The 16,616-nt window shown below is 26.1% G+C and overlaps 1 protein-coding gene across 1 annotated transcript; it reads right to left on the bottom strand.

Moving 5' to 3' along the window:
- Positions 1 to 4,865: 4,865 nt before the first annotated feature.
- On the bottom strand, positions 4,866 to 15,062 carry LOC105366065 (IQ domain-containing protein H). The gene is made up of 12 exons (XM_011504378.1): positions 14,655 to 15,062; positions 14,280 to 14,415; positions 14,030 to 14,193; positions 13,761 to 13,936; positions 12,860 to 12,972; positions 12,602 to 12,742; positions 11,869 to 11,974; positions 7,590 to 7,888; positions 6,829 to 6,929; positions 5,875 to 6,025; positions 5,571 to 5,750; positions 4,866 to 4,910 (listed from the first exon to the last, which is right to left on the bottom strand). Exons 1-12 carry the CDS (start codon positions 14,900 to 14,902, stop codon positions 4,866 to 4,868), a joined length of 1,860 nt encoding a protein of 619 aa, XP_011502680.1. The 5' UTR covers positions 14,903 to 15,062.
- Positions 15,063 to 16,616: the final 1,554 nt, after the last annotated feature.

Genomic DNA, 16,616 nt, shown 5'->3' with positions numbered 1-16,616 from the left:
TCTCTCTCTATTTACTTGCTTTTTTATTCGTGGGTTTTGAGGCTAGGGCCTATCTATTGAGTTTTCTCGTACCTTTTGATCGAACCTATTGAAAAAATGAAAACTCCGAATTCGAAATACAGAGTAGAAAATACAATGATTAGTACTACAACGAAAAACAAAAAAATATTAAAATATGTCGGTTGTACAAATAGATGCATTACTATTCTATGTAGGAAGATGATCTAATCTACAATTTAATATAATCAACCGTACTTTATCCTGAATATTTATATTTTGATTAATTTTTAAAAAATTATTTTAAGATATCTACCATTTATTATGAATATTTGTCTAAAGTATTATTTTAATAATATTACTAATGAAAATTTAAAATTCATATGGTAAAAAAATAAACATAATTTCTCAATTATATTCGTAAATTTTACAATACATTTGAATATTTATACATTTAAATGGTCTAGTAAAAATGATTTTCTATTTAAATTATCATAGAAGGTATAAATAAAATTGGGATTCCCAATAAAATTGATAAGATCTAAGTAAATAAAATGACACGATATTAAATAGTTTCATATATATACATTAAAATCAATTGGATGGGCTGTCACGGTGATTCTGATCAAATTCAAACTAAAAAAATTTTCTGACGCTGCCCGAGTCAATCGCTCATCGTCTTGTCCTCGGAAGTTTCTACGAAGTTCACCTCGAAAATCGAAGAGGACGTGGATAATGTCTCAGCAGTGTCAATTATTTCTTTTCGGGTAGCCATTTAAAAGTGCAATGTCGGTGTTGGGCTTATTGAATATACATACAACCTATTCGTTCAATTGGCCTTTCTATAAATTCAATTAGAATCTAGTCGATAAAGGTTCCAATTTGATTAAAATATGAACTGTAGTTGTTTTTTTTCTGTTTTTTCTTTTTCTTTTTTTTTTACAGGCTACTATATCTCTCTTAATAGGGTATTGTCAGTCCATAGTTCAAACTATCACAATTCAAACCTACCGTTTCAAGTAATATATGGATGCACATTTATCGATTTTTTTTCTCTACAGATTATAAAAACTTCTGCTTTGTACTACTGGAAAAGTCCGTAATTTAAAAATCTATAGCCCTTTTTTTTTTTTTTTTTTTATATAAATAATGGGTTAGTTATTCCAATAATACTCATATTTTTCAGTATTTCAACGCGTTTTCGCATTTATATAGTTTTGACAGCGTTCTTTAAGGTATTCAAACAATAATCCTCACTTGGTCGAGAGAGTAATTATACGATATTTAACTTTCGTCCCTCTTGTCTCGATAAATAAAGAAGTCTTTCTCTGGCTCTTATTTCAACAATTTATAGGTTTATTATAAAATGATAGCCTTCTATTTTTTTTATTTTCTTTCTTTAAAATTCAAATGACGCACATAAAAAGTTATATGAAAATAATTTAGTAGATGTTAGTTCTACGTCATCTATATTATTATAGATTTATGCAAAACCATAATCGTAAACACCTTTATACATTATAATATAATAATATTATATCATAATTAAATACAGCTGATCTATTTCTAAATTGTAATAAAAATTGAAATATATGTACGCATTTAAATAACGTATTAACTATTTACACCACATAATTATATTATTTTAAAACTCAATATAGATTGAGTAAAATTTTTTTAATTTAGACATCATATTGTGAATTCTAAACACATATTATACTTTTTAATGTATTTCTTCATACTTGATATCTTTAGAAGATGAACATTTTCGAACCACTATTTAATTACTGAAAATCTTTCATTCTTTAGTTTATATTTTAATTAAAATATATATAATTGCTTGGAAAAATGTAAATACTGTAAGTTTATAAGAAAATGAATATCAATTTATTTTTAAAGATGAATTATGAAAAATTGATAAGATATTTATACCAATTAATTCCTTGTAAACGTGTAAAGATTCACAATTTCACCAAAGAAATGATAAAATGTTATTTATAAAAATCTTTAGAAAATAATTTTATTTGAATTATAACTACGAAAAACATTGAACATATATTTTTATATGGACCCAAAATTATATATAAATGACTAATTGTTTTAATATAGGGTAATTTATAGTAATTAATATAGGGTAATATATAGAAATATCTTAAATATAACATTAATAAATTATAGTTTTTCGTCGTGGTAATGCGTATATATATATATATATATATATATATATATATATATACAATATCAAATGCAATTTAATTTAATCGCAGTTACGCTACAAAAAATTAAAAGAATTCACTCAGTATTGTGGTCGATTAGAATATTAAAAAGTGTTTTCATTTGCACAATTCTATTCTATTATACTATTAAAAAGAAATTATACATGTTTGATTTATCGATGTATCCACTAACGAAGTTTTTGTAAATTTTGTTGTAGAAACGTAATCTTGTAATGAAAAGAAAACAATAGTTTCGCGTAAATAGAGTGTAAAAGTTATAAATAATCTCTTTTCTAATTAAAAATAATCAAATTAAATGATTCAATAAGCTTACATAAAGCTGTGAGCTGAACTAATTTATTTGCAGTGCTACATCGGAGTAATCATGGGGTGGGGAGGGAGATAACCAAAGGATGACAAATAAAAAATCTTCAAATTTTATTTTCAGATCTCTTTGTAAAAAAACAGCCAAATCTACTTTATTTCTCTCTCTCTCTCTCTCTCCCTCTCTTTTATTTGCAAAAATCAGAGTAATAGAAAGGATTCACTTTGTTCGATCCAACTCCCACACTTATCTATATCGCCTATTCATATATTGTATTTGGCAGTCGCCTAAGGCGTCTAGTCACTCAGCTATTTTAGCGGTGAATGTCAATTGATTAAAGTTAAAAGTATATTGCACTCGTGGCATTGATGGTATCTAGACTTTCGCTCTGTGAAAAAAATCCGATCTTGAGATTAGTGACAATTACTATTCGATTATCCGATTTCATAAACTATGCAACGCTTCCGAAAGAAGATCATCTAGCAACAATGAAGAAAAATAATTTAGATCATTAGATAGTTCAATCCTACTAAATTTGACTTTTATACATTGAAATAAAATAAAAAACATTTAAGGTGCAATTTTAGAGCTAATTTTCGAACCGTTAATAATTTGAAAAACCTTAAATTCTCGAAATTAGCTGCAAACTATAGTGACATTATTCTTTTATGAAGTAAGAAAACGCTGTTTCTAAAAAAGTAATATTGATGACATTTTTCTTTTATTGTTATGTTGTACGAATTAATTATTAGCTGTGGACAAAAGCTTCGGTTACGAGCAAATTTCAAGATATTCTAGTTTTTTGTAATGACAATTATAAGATTATGCGAAATAAAAAAATAAATACATGTAAATGAGAATCACAAAGTTGAGTAGAAAGTTACTTATTTTAAAATACGATGCATACAATATTTAAAATTTAATCGGATGACTATGAAAGTAAGCCAGTACTTTGGCTTAAATTTATTCTCAGCTTAAAAATAAAATTAATTTTGATTTATGAAACTGGTAGTCTACCTAGAATATTTTTTTTTAATTTATCAACAAGAGCGTACATTATCCAAACAATGTAGTTTATAATTATTAGCACTTACAGTTCTACGTTAAGAATTTGTACAGAAGTAAATATGCAAAAAATTATATAACTGAATTTGAAAAAAAGTGCAAATAACACCTTATATTATATTAAAGTAATAATAATATTGAAATATTGTACTACAATACTTAAAATACTGTAATGTTAAAAATAAATAATTTTAATGTTCAAGTGATTTAAGCATTAAAATATAAAAAATAAATTACATTTTTAAGTTCGTTTATGTGGCTATATATTTCATTAGTAATAGGAATTTACAGATTTGCTTAGCTTATTATAATTGTTATATTAGAAACAATATGTATCAGCTATGAAATTAAGTAAACTTAGTTGAATTGATTACTTTAATCTATTCATATATTATATATAATCAGCAATATGTAAAATTATCTATAATTTTCCTAAGCATTTTAAGGGTATTGTTTTATCAATATGCATAAAATTGTGTTTGTGTGTTTTTTTTATTTTATAATTACAATAGTCAACATAATACTCAACAAGAAAGACTTTCGTTTAAAGTAGTCGCGCTTATTATAATTTATTATATTTATGTAAACGTTATTATAATTTTATAAACGAATGGATTGTTTATATATTTAATGTGAATGTTTGCATTTAAATTAATGCTAACTTCAGTAGAAACTGGTTGAAACTGGTTACCAAAAATCATTTACATGTACAATATTGTAGTTGCTTCGGCCACTTTGGCAATTAAGAAAATTGTCATTTATAATGTAATTGTATGGAAGTGTTCGGTATGAATGTTTGCAAACGAATTATACAAACACAGTGAGATAAGGGTGTGCGCGCAAAGGATCTGTTGTACCTGTCGTCGATAAGAACAAAGCCCGAGGGCAATTTCTTCGCTAACTCCCACTGTTTCTGTCTTTGTCTCGCTCTGTCTCTCGCTCACCGATGCGTCGACTTATCGACTGTCGGATGAGCGCCGACAATGCATTCGCAAAATGATGAGAAAGCTCATTCAATCACCCACCCACATCCACACACACACGTATTTGTAAATTTATATCAGCTATTCAGTTGAAACGTAACAAAAGCGACGTGCATCCATTGTCATATTTAAACAATGAAAGTACGATTAATAAATTCATTGAAGTGAGGCAAGTAAAGTGTTTCTGCAACGGGAATGAATTTAGAACGTTTTGCACCTACAACGCTCGCTGGATGCTTATCTGTATTTTCCGTGTTGTCTTATTCACAAATATGGGCATTAGTCAACGATGTTGTAGTATATTTCCATATCACGTGCAAGATTCTGAAAGAAATGTTGATAAGGATTATGAATTTATATCATTCGAATTAGTTAAAATCCTTGAATCCATGAATACACGGGAAGCTTTTTATAAATGTTCGGTTTGTCTTTATTAATTAATAACATTAATTTCTAGATAGATTGGAATATGGATAGAATGTAATCTAGTTAAGAATGCATTTTTAAATATACGTATCAGTAAATCAATTATTTGTTATAATGGGGCAATTACGTTATTAGAAATTAATTTCTCGCATGAATGATGAAGTAATTTTGAAATTCCATTTTCATATACTGCAATACTCAATATTATACATTTATTTATTATCTTCCATATGCATAAATAATAATAATAATAATATTAATAATAATAATGATAATGACGATGGTGACATTAATAATAATGATAATAATAATAATATAAACATTAGATGAAATTCTGATTTTGATGGATTTTTATGAACGAATGGGAGCAATATTAAGCATCATGTAATTTGTAAATTTGATTTTCCAATAAAAATTTAGCCCAAATATTCTATGGTTCCCAATATCTGCCCAAATATCTTCTATGTAAATAAAACTCAGTGATATTGAAATTGCAATCTCATTACATATTAAATACTACTGTTAAAAGTATAAAAATGTACTTATCACAACACTTACAATAATATCTCGTTTCTCATTTTTTTGTATTAATTGTTTGTCATTGACAGATGTATAATATAACGCTTTCAAAGCTAATACGAAATACTTCAGTGCCAATTCCTTCGAACGATAAAATGAAAATAGGAGAAAAGTCTGTTCCTTGATATCAATCGGATGAATCATACAGCCTGTCTTCACCTGTATGTACAATTATTATAATACATAATGCTAAATAGCGTATTCATAATTTTAAATGAATACAATGATTTACAAGTTTTAGAAAAGAAAAATGATAATAATAAGATAATTATGCGTCTCTTACCTTATAACTATAAGCAATTTTATGTTTTGTGCATAGTTCGTTGATCGAATTATCAGCAAATAGACCATCGATGTATAATTTTCCACTGCATACGACGTAACGATGATTCGAATCGAATGGTGATATATCCAATTGAGCTTTCTGATTTGGGCTAAATGCAATAGTTATTTAATATTTCCTTCTTCTAAAATTGAGCACAAGCGTAATAAGATGATTTACTGGCATTTATAATACTTTTGAAAGAGGTAAAATTCGCTTTATAAAATATGTCTTTGTAAAAAATAAAATGACTTATACAAAAAACACATTCCAGGATAAATAAATGTCGAAAATTATAATCGCTAGAAAGAGTATTATTTTTTTTTTGTTGATAATTTTATGTGTAAATTTACTTTTTCAAACTGTTCAGTATTTTGAAGATATAATGACATAGATGCAATTATCTCTAGACATTTGCCTCATTAAGATCTACAATAGTATACATATAATATTAGATTTTTATTATAAAAAATTTAATTTATAATATTATAAATAATATGTGTTTTATGATTGATTTATTTTATGAATACTTTATTAAAAAATTTTTTTTAAAACTTGATTTTGAAATTAAATTTTGAAATACATTCACTATAATTTTATAATTCTAATTCAAATAGATTTTTAAAATTTCCTTCCATATATTTTGGTAATAATAACAATGATATATAATTAATTTGTAATTTTTATTAAAAATCTAAAATACTTGTATTTCAAAAGAAAACATTTCTATTCTCAACTCACTTTATTCCATCTAAAGATTTTTCTTTCTCAATTCTCTGCCTTATTACAATAAGCTATTAAATATAAAATCTGCATTAAGAAAAGAAAATAGAAGAGAACAAAAAAGAACACGGTAATAGGATATATTTTGTTTATATTTATACATTGCGGAGATAATTATTTTAATGTTTTTACCATTTGGGCTCGGGTATATCCAAACAAAATCTTCTCCAATCGTCGAAAGATAGAAGATCCGTATAATAAGGATCAATATCCACTACCCAATAATTCAAAATCTATATTTACGATAAAAAAAAGTTAATACTATCAGTATTATAATAATTAAAACTGTTTAATTTGCGAATTAAACAATAGAATAAAAATCTGCACTATTTAATATTTTTGTATTGATTTCGAATTTATAGTTTTAAATTGCCTAGAAATATGATAATTAATCATGTAAAAATGTTATTGTTTTTTTTTAATCACAATAGTTGTAATTCTATTTATCGAATAAATGAATATCATTAAACATAAAGACATAAACGGTCATATTTTTGTATTAAAATGCAGAATTTGATTCGAGATCATAAAATCCCACTATTATCATTCAGTACTCATAAATTTCAACAACTTTCGAAACATAGTAAAAGGCTTAAAAGGATATTTAAAGCGAAGAGTAAATCAAGAGATTAAAATTAGTAATCTTTAACTGTTTGTAAGTCGAAAAAGAAATAAAATAGCGATTCCCTTCCCTTTTAAATAAATTGTACTTAATCCAATACACCGGCTAAGAAAGAGTTAAATCGCTACATTGCGAATTACAGTGGACGATTGTTAATAAAAAAACTCAAGCCGATCCTTTCGTAAAAGCCAGGTAGTGAGGTTAGAACATAACGAAGTCTTTGGCTCTTGGCTGAACGGTGTAGCAGGTAACGAGGGAGGGGTAGCGGCACCTTATTATCGTTGAGGTCGTAGCTAGGAAAAACGACGATATCGACACCGAAGAAGCCGATGTAGAGCTCGGCTACGAGGAGATCGCCCAGCCTGTTCGCCAAGTCCTGCAGCATCGAGTCAGGTAGCGTCGTTTGCGGTATGATGAAGCCCAAGTCGTTGGTGAAGCAGTTGCTCCCGTTGTGCATATGGATGACGTCACCGGTTGTCCTGAGGCTGGCCTTGGCCGTGTCGTGCTCGATAAAGAATCCTAAGCTGACCGTCCGGAAGTCGACAATAGGACAGCACATCAGCACCGCACCTGCGACCAATGAATTATGATTATCACGTTATCGATTACAAATTCTCACCTTGCGCCGACACTATTTTTTTTCTTTTTTTTTTCTTTTTTTTTAAGTCTGTCGCTTACCAGACATTTTCTTACTTTGAATTAAATTCGCGATGGCTATATCGCTGGTATTTTAGATTTTATTCGTACGATTTACATTCGAATGTGCTTAGCATGTTGCGATAGCTTGGCCAGCACTTAGTGAAATTTGTTAGATTAGGTATATGGGAATATTTCAAATGCGCAATTTTTGCTTGACGTTAAAATTCATAAAAACTAATATAATGATTTTATACAGTATTTTTCGCTTATTTGTTTTCTTGTTGAACATTGAGTTATAAATCATTATTTCGTTTGGAACTTTTTTTTTCTTTTTTTGAATTCTATATCACAAGAAAATATTTCAACTTTAAATAATATAATGAACTTGATAATTGCTAAAAAATTCCTTAATTTCTTTTCTATTTCGAATTGTCGGACAATATGATAATAGGAATCTGTATATTAATATAACTCTTCAAGACATAAATAATAAGAAAAATTCTAAAAATCCATTTTCGATTTTCAAATCTTAACTTCAAATTATAATACTCTTATATACATACTTATACATACACTATTTAATGTATTCCTGTATTAATCTCAGTGCATAATATATATATATATATATATATATATATATATATATTCGTATATTTATTACATAAATGAGCTTCTTTAAGAATATAATAATTATTTAGGTAAGTAATAAATACATTTTTTTTATTAAATATGCTATTCTAGAAATGAGCCGATTATAAATTTATACTACAAATTTATTTCTGTTTCCAAAATTAGTAATAATATTAACAATTAAGCTATATTAATTTAGCAGGGATAAAGTGTATTTAACTTTAAAAAAACATATCCTTATTATCGTATAAAATCAGCAATATAAATCAATATTTACAATAATTATTAATTTTTACAAAGTAAAAGAAAGAATTAACACCATTAAATTTTTTTATCATTAACTTCCGTGAACAGTATTTTTTGGTATAATTCGACGGTATTTTGAAATAACTTTATTATAATTAATGATAAAATAGTTAATAATATTGTAAAAATATTTTATACCATCAGTAATAATATTGAAATAATTAAATTATATTTGTTTTATAAAATTTTCTTTTTATTTATTTATTATTATTATAAAATCGAATAAAATCGAATATTGATGTAATATATGTAAGATAATATCAAAACTAATAAATTTGAAACAAATTATTTCGTACGAATGGGATGAAATACAAGAAGTTTTTCAGTAACAGAATTGACCCAAAACGTGATTGATTAAGTGATCTTAACAATTATTTGAGAACTAATACAAATTTAAACTAATAGCTTAAATAATATAAAGAAATCAATATTAGTAATATTTTATTTTCATGAAAAATAAAATTAATAGATTTAATAAAAAAAAATACGACAGAAATTCTATATAAACGTTGGAAATAAGAATACGAATGATCATCCTAATAATCGTAAGATTTAAATAATTTATTCATCGTCGTAAATATTTAAATAAAATCCATAAGTTTTAATGATAAAATATAAAATTGACATTACAAAAATATCTCCCCTTGATAAAGTCTGTACTGTATTGAATTATTAAAAACAATAAAAAGTTTTCAGAACTCATAAATAAAATCAATTTTAATTTGACGCAACAGCATTAACCCCTTGGGTGCATCATACAATGTTGATAACTAATATAATTAATATAAAATAATAAATGAAATATGCATTAAGTTATTCAATTAAGTATTCTACTCGAATGTGTATGTGTATGTATACGATCGGGTTTATGCACTTTCCGTTTCTTCTATACGTGTGTATAAATGTATTACAACAAGTAGTGAAATATTAATGTAAGTAAATTAATAATATTCATATAAATAGTAATTTGCCATTTTTTATGTTGTAATCGGTTCTATTCTCTGTCAAAGAATGCTGCAACTGCTCTTAATTCGTAATTTTCATCCTCTCTTTCGGACTCAGCGGTAATAACCTGAACGACAACTACTTCAATAGTTATAAGCAAAAAGAGTAGCACAAATGCTGCTAAATTTGTTTCTTGATTAGATATAATGTCACCTTCTACTGATATTGTAGATAATATTAAGGTTACAAAACACACCATATCTTTTACACAATGTTGTAAAGTAATTACATAAAGTACACAGATTTAAGGTTCCGACCGACTCTATTGAAATTAGACACGTGCTTTCATCAATCTTCACACATTAGTAATGATTTATTGGATTGTTTTCTTTTAATTCCTTGTTAATCAAAATGGAGACAATTTTGGCAATACTGATTAGAAAAAAAAAGTTTAATGCTAACGGTACTTTGTCTGGATAAAGAATAAATTACTCATTTCAGCTTTAGGTGAGAATTTTTAATAATAAACCGAGTGAAATATTTGGCATACGATTTCAAAGAAAGTTAACCTCGATATTATTGACTGAGTTGCATATGAGAAGAGTCCGTGATATAAATATTATTAACTGGAAAATACATGCAATTAAAGAGTTAAGTAAATAATAAATAAATTAGTCAGATGTTTATCAACAATGAAAGGCACAAATACGAACTGAAATAACGTTACATGATTTCAATTTATATAAACTTCTCTACTACCGGGTTGGCATATGGAAGTTCCGTAAAATTCCTTTTTTGTAAATACAATTAAGATGTTGTAATTTTCACTAACGGAAGTTTCTCAAAATTTTCTTGGATCATACTTCCGCTTATTTCGTCGAGTTACTTTTATTTTTTAATATGCAAGCATTTTACATGCACAAGTCTGACTATAAAATATTAAAAACATTCCTTACAATTAATTTATAATGAAAACAATAAACTAATTTAAAAATAATAAATCAAAATAACAATTACATTTTGATAAATGTAATAATCTGTGTCATATTAACATGAATCGACACGTAATAATAAAGAATAAAAAAAAATTGTGGCTTTAATATTTGTTGCTTTTATAGAAGGAAAGTATGATTGTGATTTGCTTCAAAAATAGTTTTGATATATATATATTTTTTTTAAACAAACAAATGTATAAATATAATTAAAGCACTGGTTTTATTAATAGTGTCGTACTGTTAAAAATTCAAAATTGAAATAATGTACCAATAATAATCTATGACTATATTGATTCAATTGAAAAATTGATTTTATTCAAATTCAAATCCTTTATGTACTTTAAAAGATATAAATTAAAAATAATACATTGTAATGTACATTTGTTTAAATTACAATATTTTTTTTTGTATATAACATGTCTTCGCTGTATTGTAAATTCATTATAATTTCAATTATTTGTTACAATTATCTATTTCATCTATTAAAATTAAAAAATGCTATTTTAACGTCTATATTACAAATGTTAATAATAACTTTTCGTGTATCTGGGTTTTTGCCTTTTAATATTTATATTCTTACTAAATTTAAAATTGAACAAATTCATTAACTATGTTGGTATTTGAGTAAGATTTTCTAATTAATTGATTTATTAAAGATCGAAATATTTCAATATTTTTGTTTGTTTTTTTTATATTTAAAAAAGTCTTTACATAAAAAAATTACAATCAAGATTTTACATTATTGAAGTACATGTTGAGGAAAACAAACATTTTAACGGAGTAGGAAATTTTGTAAAATCATCTCAGTTGAATCGAATTCTTCTATCTTTTAAGAAGTTAAATATAAAAATTTAATGTACACAAATAACGAATCAACTTGTTGTGCAAAATTGTTAACTTTCAAAATATAATACACAATTAAAAGACAAGCTATTGCGTGATATTTTTTTTAATTCTTGTTTTTAAATTACTTTTCAGTATAGTGTAACTATTATCGCTTATAATTATATAATTAAAATCGTGTAAATTGCTTACCGTATTCCTTTATTCTGTCGAAGAAATCGCTATGATCCATATGAGATTCTGTTTGAAATATCAGTTTTTGTGGAAGTATGTGTGCCAGATAATATGGTAGTTCGTTCTTAGAAGTCCGAAACGGAAAATTATCGTTATTTTTTTATACTATTCGTTGATTAAATGTTGACGTATGTTATATATGTAACTCGAAAATTTTCTTAGTTCGAAAAGTATGATTTTTTAAACACGTCTAGTATTTCAATTAATACAATTAGACGAAAGATTTTTATTTCATGAAAAAAAAATTCACGCCAAAAATACCTAAAATTTAAGAATAATTATGCTTTTCCTTAATTATACATTTTTAATTGATATTGCTTTTTTAAATACTAATCAGTTTAGTTTCTTCTGTAGCGTGAACTGAATTTATTAGTATGAAAATATGTTTGTTAAGCAAAAGTAAGCTTTCCAATTAATTTCCATCCAAATATTATCGTCTATCGCAGATTTGACATATTATTGATAATTCTCTTAAATATTTAATGTACTTAGCTATTCTAAAATTTGAAATAACACTGACAATGTCGCAATGATTGATTATAACAGAAGTTGCATTAACGTTTGTACAATGAATTTCCGGTGATGAAATTGAAAAACACTACGATCCAAAAACATCATTGGCGCTTCACTTCACTACTCAACATCCTTTCAGCTACGGATCTACATACCTCCAGTCACTCGTCAAACTTACCATCCTTTTGAAGCATTCGGCAGGGTCCAGCTGGATAAATGCACTTTGATTGCTGCAAAATCCGTAATTCAATTTTAGGAGCCACTTCCTATGAAAACCCCAGGGCAAACGAGTCATCATCTCGGCCATTCTCAGGCATAACTGTTTGAGAAAAATAATGGCTTTTTTACGTTCTAGCAGAGATACAATTACTGGGAAATTCAATTTCGGTACTTTCAGCCGATAAAATGGCCTTCTTTAGTCTCATCGACATCTTACGTCTTGTAAATTCTTGACTTTGGAGTACGGCGGGTGTTTGATATTTGCCTCGGCTAGAATTGACATCACGTATTCTTTGTTGAGTAAACGCTCCTGGAACTTTAAGCAGGGTCCTGCATTGTGAAAAAATATAAAATAAAACGAGTGTAGTGTCATTCACCTTAAATACTGCTATGATACTGAAAATTACAAGCATCTATTCTTTCTTTTGACATATTGACTATAATATGTAATCTCTTTTCGTTTGTATTATTTGGTCGATAAAGAATTTTAATGGAATGATGATGATAAGTTTTACTTCACAAATTCATTTATTATGAATAGAAATAAAAATATAGTCGATAAATATTTTTTTAAATGGATACAGGGCTTAATAGTATTTCTACAAAAGCAATTAATTCTTGAAAATTATATTTGCTCATATATAAAAGTTGTAAAAATAAATTATACTTATTATTCATTTTTATAATATAATCATATAAAGTTTTAAAAGAATGCAAAATAATAAAGTATATATATATATATATATATATATACATATATAATTTTAATTACAAAATTCCTTGCTTGAAGTTAATACTAATGAGATTATTATTTAATAATAATAAAAGTTTTTAAGCAATAATTTTAATTTATATTATCCTTCATTTTATAGCGATTAATACCGCTCGCTAAGTTTATTATAAGCTTGAACTAAAAGCTTACGGTACCTTAAAACCGTTTCATAAGTTATTAGAAAAAGTTTATAGGTTAAAGAATATTTCGATACGGTACAATATATCTAATTTAATAACATAAAAGTATATGAGAATAAGAAAGATACTATTCAATTATTTGACAAACTACAAACTACTTGTTTTAAAATCATAGAACAAGCAATTGAAAATAAAATATATCTTACCAATAATTGGTGTTTTTAATTCGCAAGCAATGAAAAGGTCTGTTTTACTAAGTACACCTGGAATTATAAATCCAGAACAACCAGACGAAATGTAACTGACTCTGTGGTAAACACTTGGCGTGTAAAATAGACTTTCACACCCACTTGGATATTTACTATTAATATCCTCGTGTAAGCTAAACAATAAAAATACATTATAACGATTGGAATAGATTAAAATTTAAAAGTAGTTAACTAAGTAACATATATATTATAAACTATCGGCATACTTTTTAAAATCATTGACAATAATCCTTAATCTCGAGAGGCAGACATCCGGTCTGGCATTGGCAATAAAATTATACAAGTTGAGTTTCATTTTTAAATTTGATTTTCCCGGATATATGTAAAGTACGTTTGCATTTTTGTTTACTAACCAACCAATTCGGCCAATCTACGATAAATGATTATTCATAATTTTTTAATAGAACAGATTTCAAGACTTAAAAGAAAAATAATCCAACTATATGGATGAATTGCCTGAATATTTTGTAAAGATGTAAATTTCTTTCGGTCTATGCACCTCAGCCAACAAGGATAGCTCATCGAGGGTAAATGAATAACCAAGTGTGACTGACTTCTTATACACTTCCATCTTTTTGTGGTGCAATTAGACCTGATGAAGTTTGATGCATATGAAAAATTGTAAATGTTAATTTCATAATTATTGTAGCAAAAGAGGCGAATGTAATTATGTAATTAAATACACTACTAGATTCAATTGATCGTAATGTCTATATATGTTTAATTTATTAATAAAAATATTGCATTTAAATTCATTTAAGTGTACGTTCAGTCTAAATGGACATAAATAGAGATAAAAAAAAGAAAGGTAACCCCATAAATATTACTGACCATTTCATTAAGTTTAAGCAGAGCGTAGAGTATGCGTACAATTCAATATCTTTGAATCTATTTACATTGTGAAAAATATGTTTACGTGCAGGTATTTTACAAACATCCTTGCAACAACTTCTTGCATCGTCAGTGTTTTGTATTTGACTGCTCGACGTCAAAGCCCTCATTCTAATGTCCCGTTTTTCTAAAATTACATCGACCAGCTTCAAAAATGCTCCCCACTTTCCAATACTTTTACATGGCATCACATAGTCAAGATTGAAAGGCTCCAGAGATCTATTTAGCCTGCTCGAAGTTAAAGACAATAACTTCCCAAAGTGGCGAAAGATCAAAGGATTATAGGGAAATGCACATCCTCTATCACTTGTACTATCTGATATGGATATGGACTTGCTAAGTATTGCGGCAACGTTCGCTGTCGAATCGCTTACACTAGTTTGGAAAATTTCTTTATTATAAACAGAAAATTAGTTCTCTTAAAGTATGAAAAGTAATCGAGGCAATGTTGAAAAAAAAATTATTTTTTTGACATTCTATTCTTAAAATTTGTAGTTGTTTTTGTTATTCAGACATAAAAAAATTTCATATTTCCATGTCTATTATATTTTCATTTAATTATTGTACATGAAAATGCATTTTCTATATACACAGATCGATTTAATATAATTTAAATATAAATAACACATGTCTATAGATATATTATTATTATTATTATTATTATTATTATTATTATTAACTACAAAAATATTTAAACAGTAAAATTAATTCAGATGATGAAATTTTTATGTTAAATATTTATCTTTTTGTAATTATTTTATTTTATCTGTACTGAAAAGCACATACTTAGTTGAATGCAATGGCATTGGAGAGATGAAAAATTTATTTTTATTTCTTGTATAACATATAGTCTGAGCATTATTTATATGTTCAATTATTTCTCGGTTGAGTCTTTCTATAAGAATATTAGCAAAATATTGTATATCTCTTTCTTTGTAAATACGTTTCCGTACATATGCAGTACAAAATAAATTTGATTGGGAGGAAAATTTCGAGCAATTACAGTCTGATATTGTAACGGACTCTGATTCTTCAATTTCACCAAAACTCTCCGGTTCTTCAGAAACTGTTTTTGTGCATTCTTCAATACACTTTCGTAATCGTTCCGAACCTGGCATTGCATTTTGTAAATCTCGTAAAACCACCAATGCTTCTTCTGACGTGATTTTTATCAAGTTACGTAATTTAAGCTCATCTACTGATATTTCCTTAGTTACTAAATTAATTTGTCTCATGATGAAATTTTGTATTTATATCAAAATCGTAAACTGTTTTCTTTGAAATATATTAGAAAAAAATTTAATTGTACCTAAGTCAATTAGATTATGTAGAAATATTTATATTAATTTTTTAACAGGTTATGAAAAACTGACAGAATTTTTATGTGAACTGAAGTTAATATTTTAATACTTTTGATATTAAAAATTATGATATACTTTAATTAATATTACAAATTTAGCTAACTTGTATTTAAATATATGTGTGATTAATTATATTCTTGAGATTAGCATCGAATATTATGCATATTTTATCTATATTATCGTATTAGAGAATTTTAAAAACTATATGAAATTAAAAGAATTAAAAATATTTTCAAATCTTATAGCATTGATTTTATAAGTGTAATTAAAAATCAAATAAATTGTCATAAATCGTAATATTAAATTGAACCATATTATTATCGAAATTTCTTATTATAATAATGAAATTTTTTTCAATAATTAATACAGTGTTTTTAATTTTACAATAAATTTTACACAAACTAAATATTCTAAGGCTTAAAATTTACATAAATGGAGTATAAAAGAATTATATAAAAGGTAAATATTTTTAATCTATCGAAATATTTTGGAATTAAATTGTTAATAAATAATTTGTTTTTAATGAAAAATTATGTCAGAT

This window comes from Ceratosolen solmsi, unplaced genomic scaffold (assembly GCF_000503995.2).
Source record: "Ceratosolen solmsi marchali unplaced genomic scaffold, CerSol_1.0 scaffold25, whole genome shotgun sequence".
In the NCBI taxonomy this organism is placed as follows: Eukaryota; Metazoa; Arthropoda; class Insecta; order Hymenoptera; family Agaonidae; genus Ceratosolen; species Ceratosolen solmsi.
This window is presented reverse-complemented; position numbering and strand designations above follow the sequence as displayed.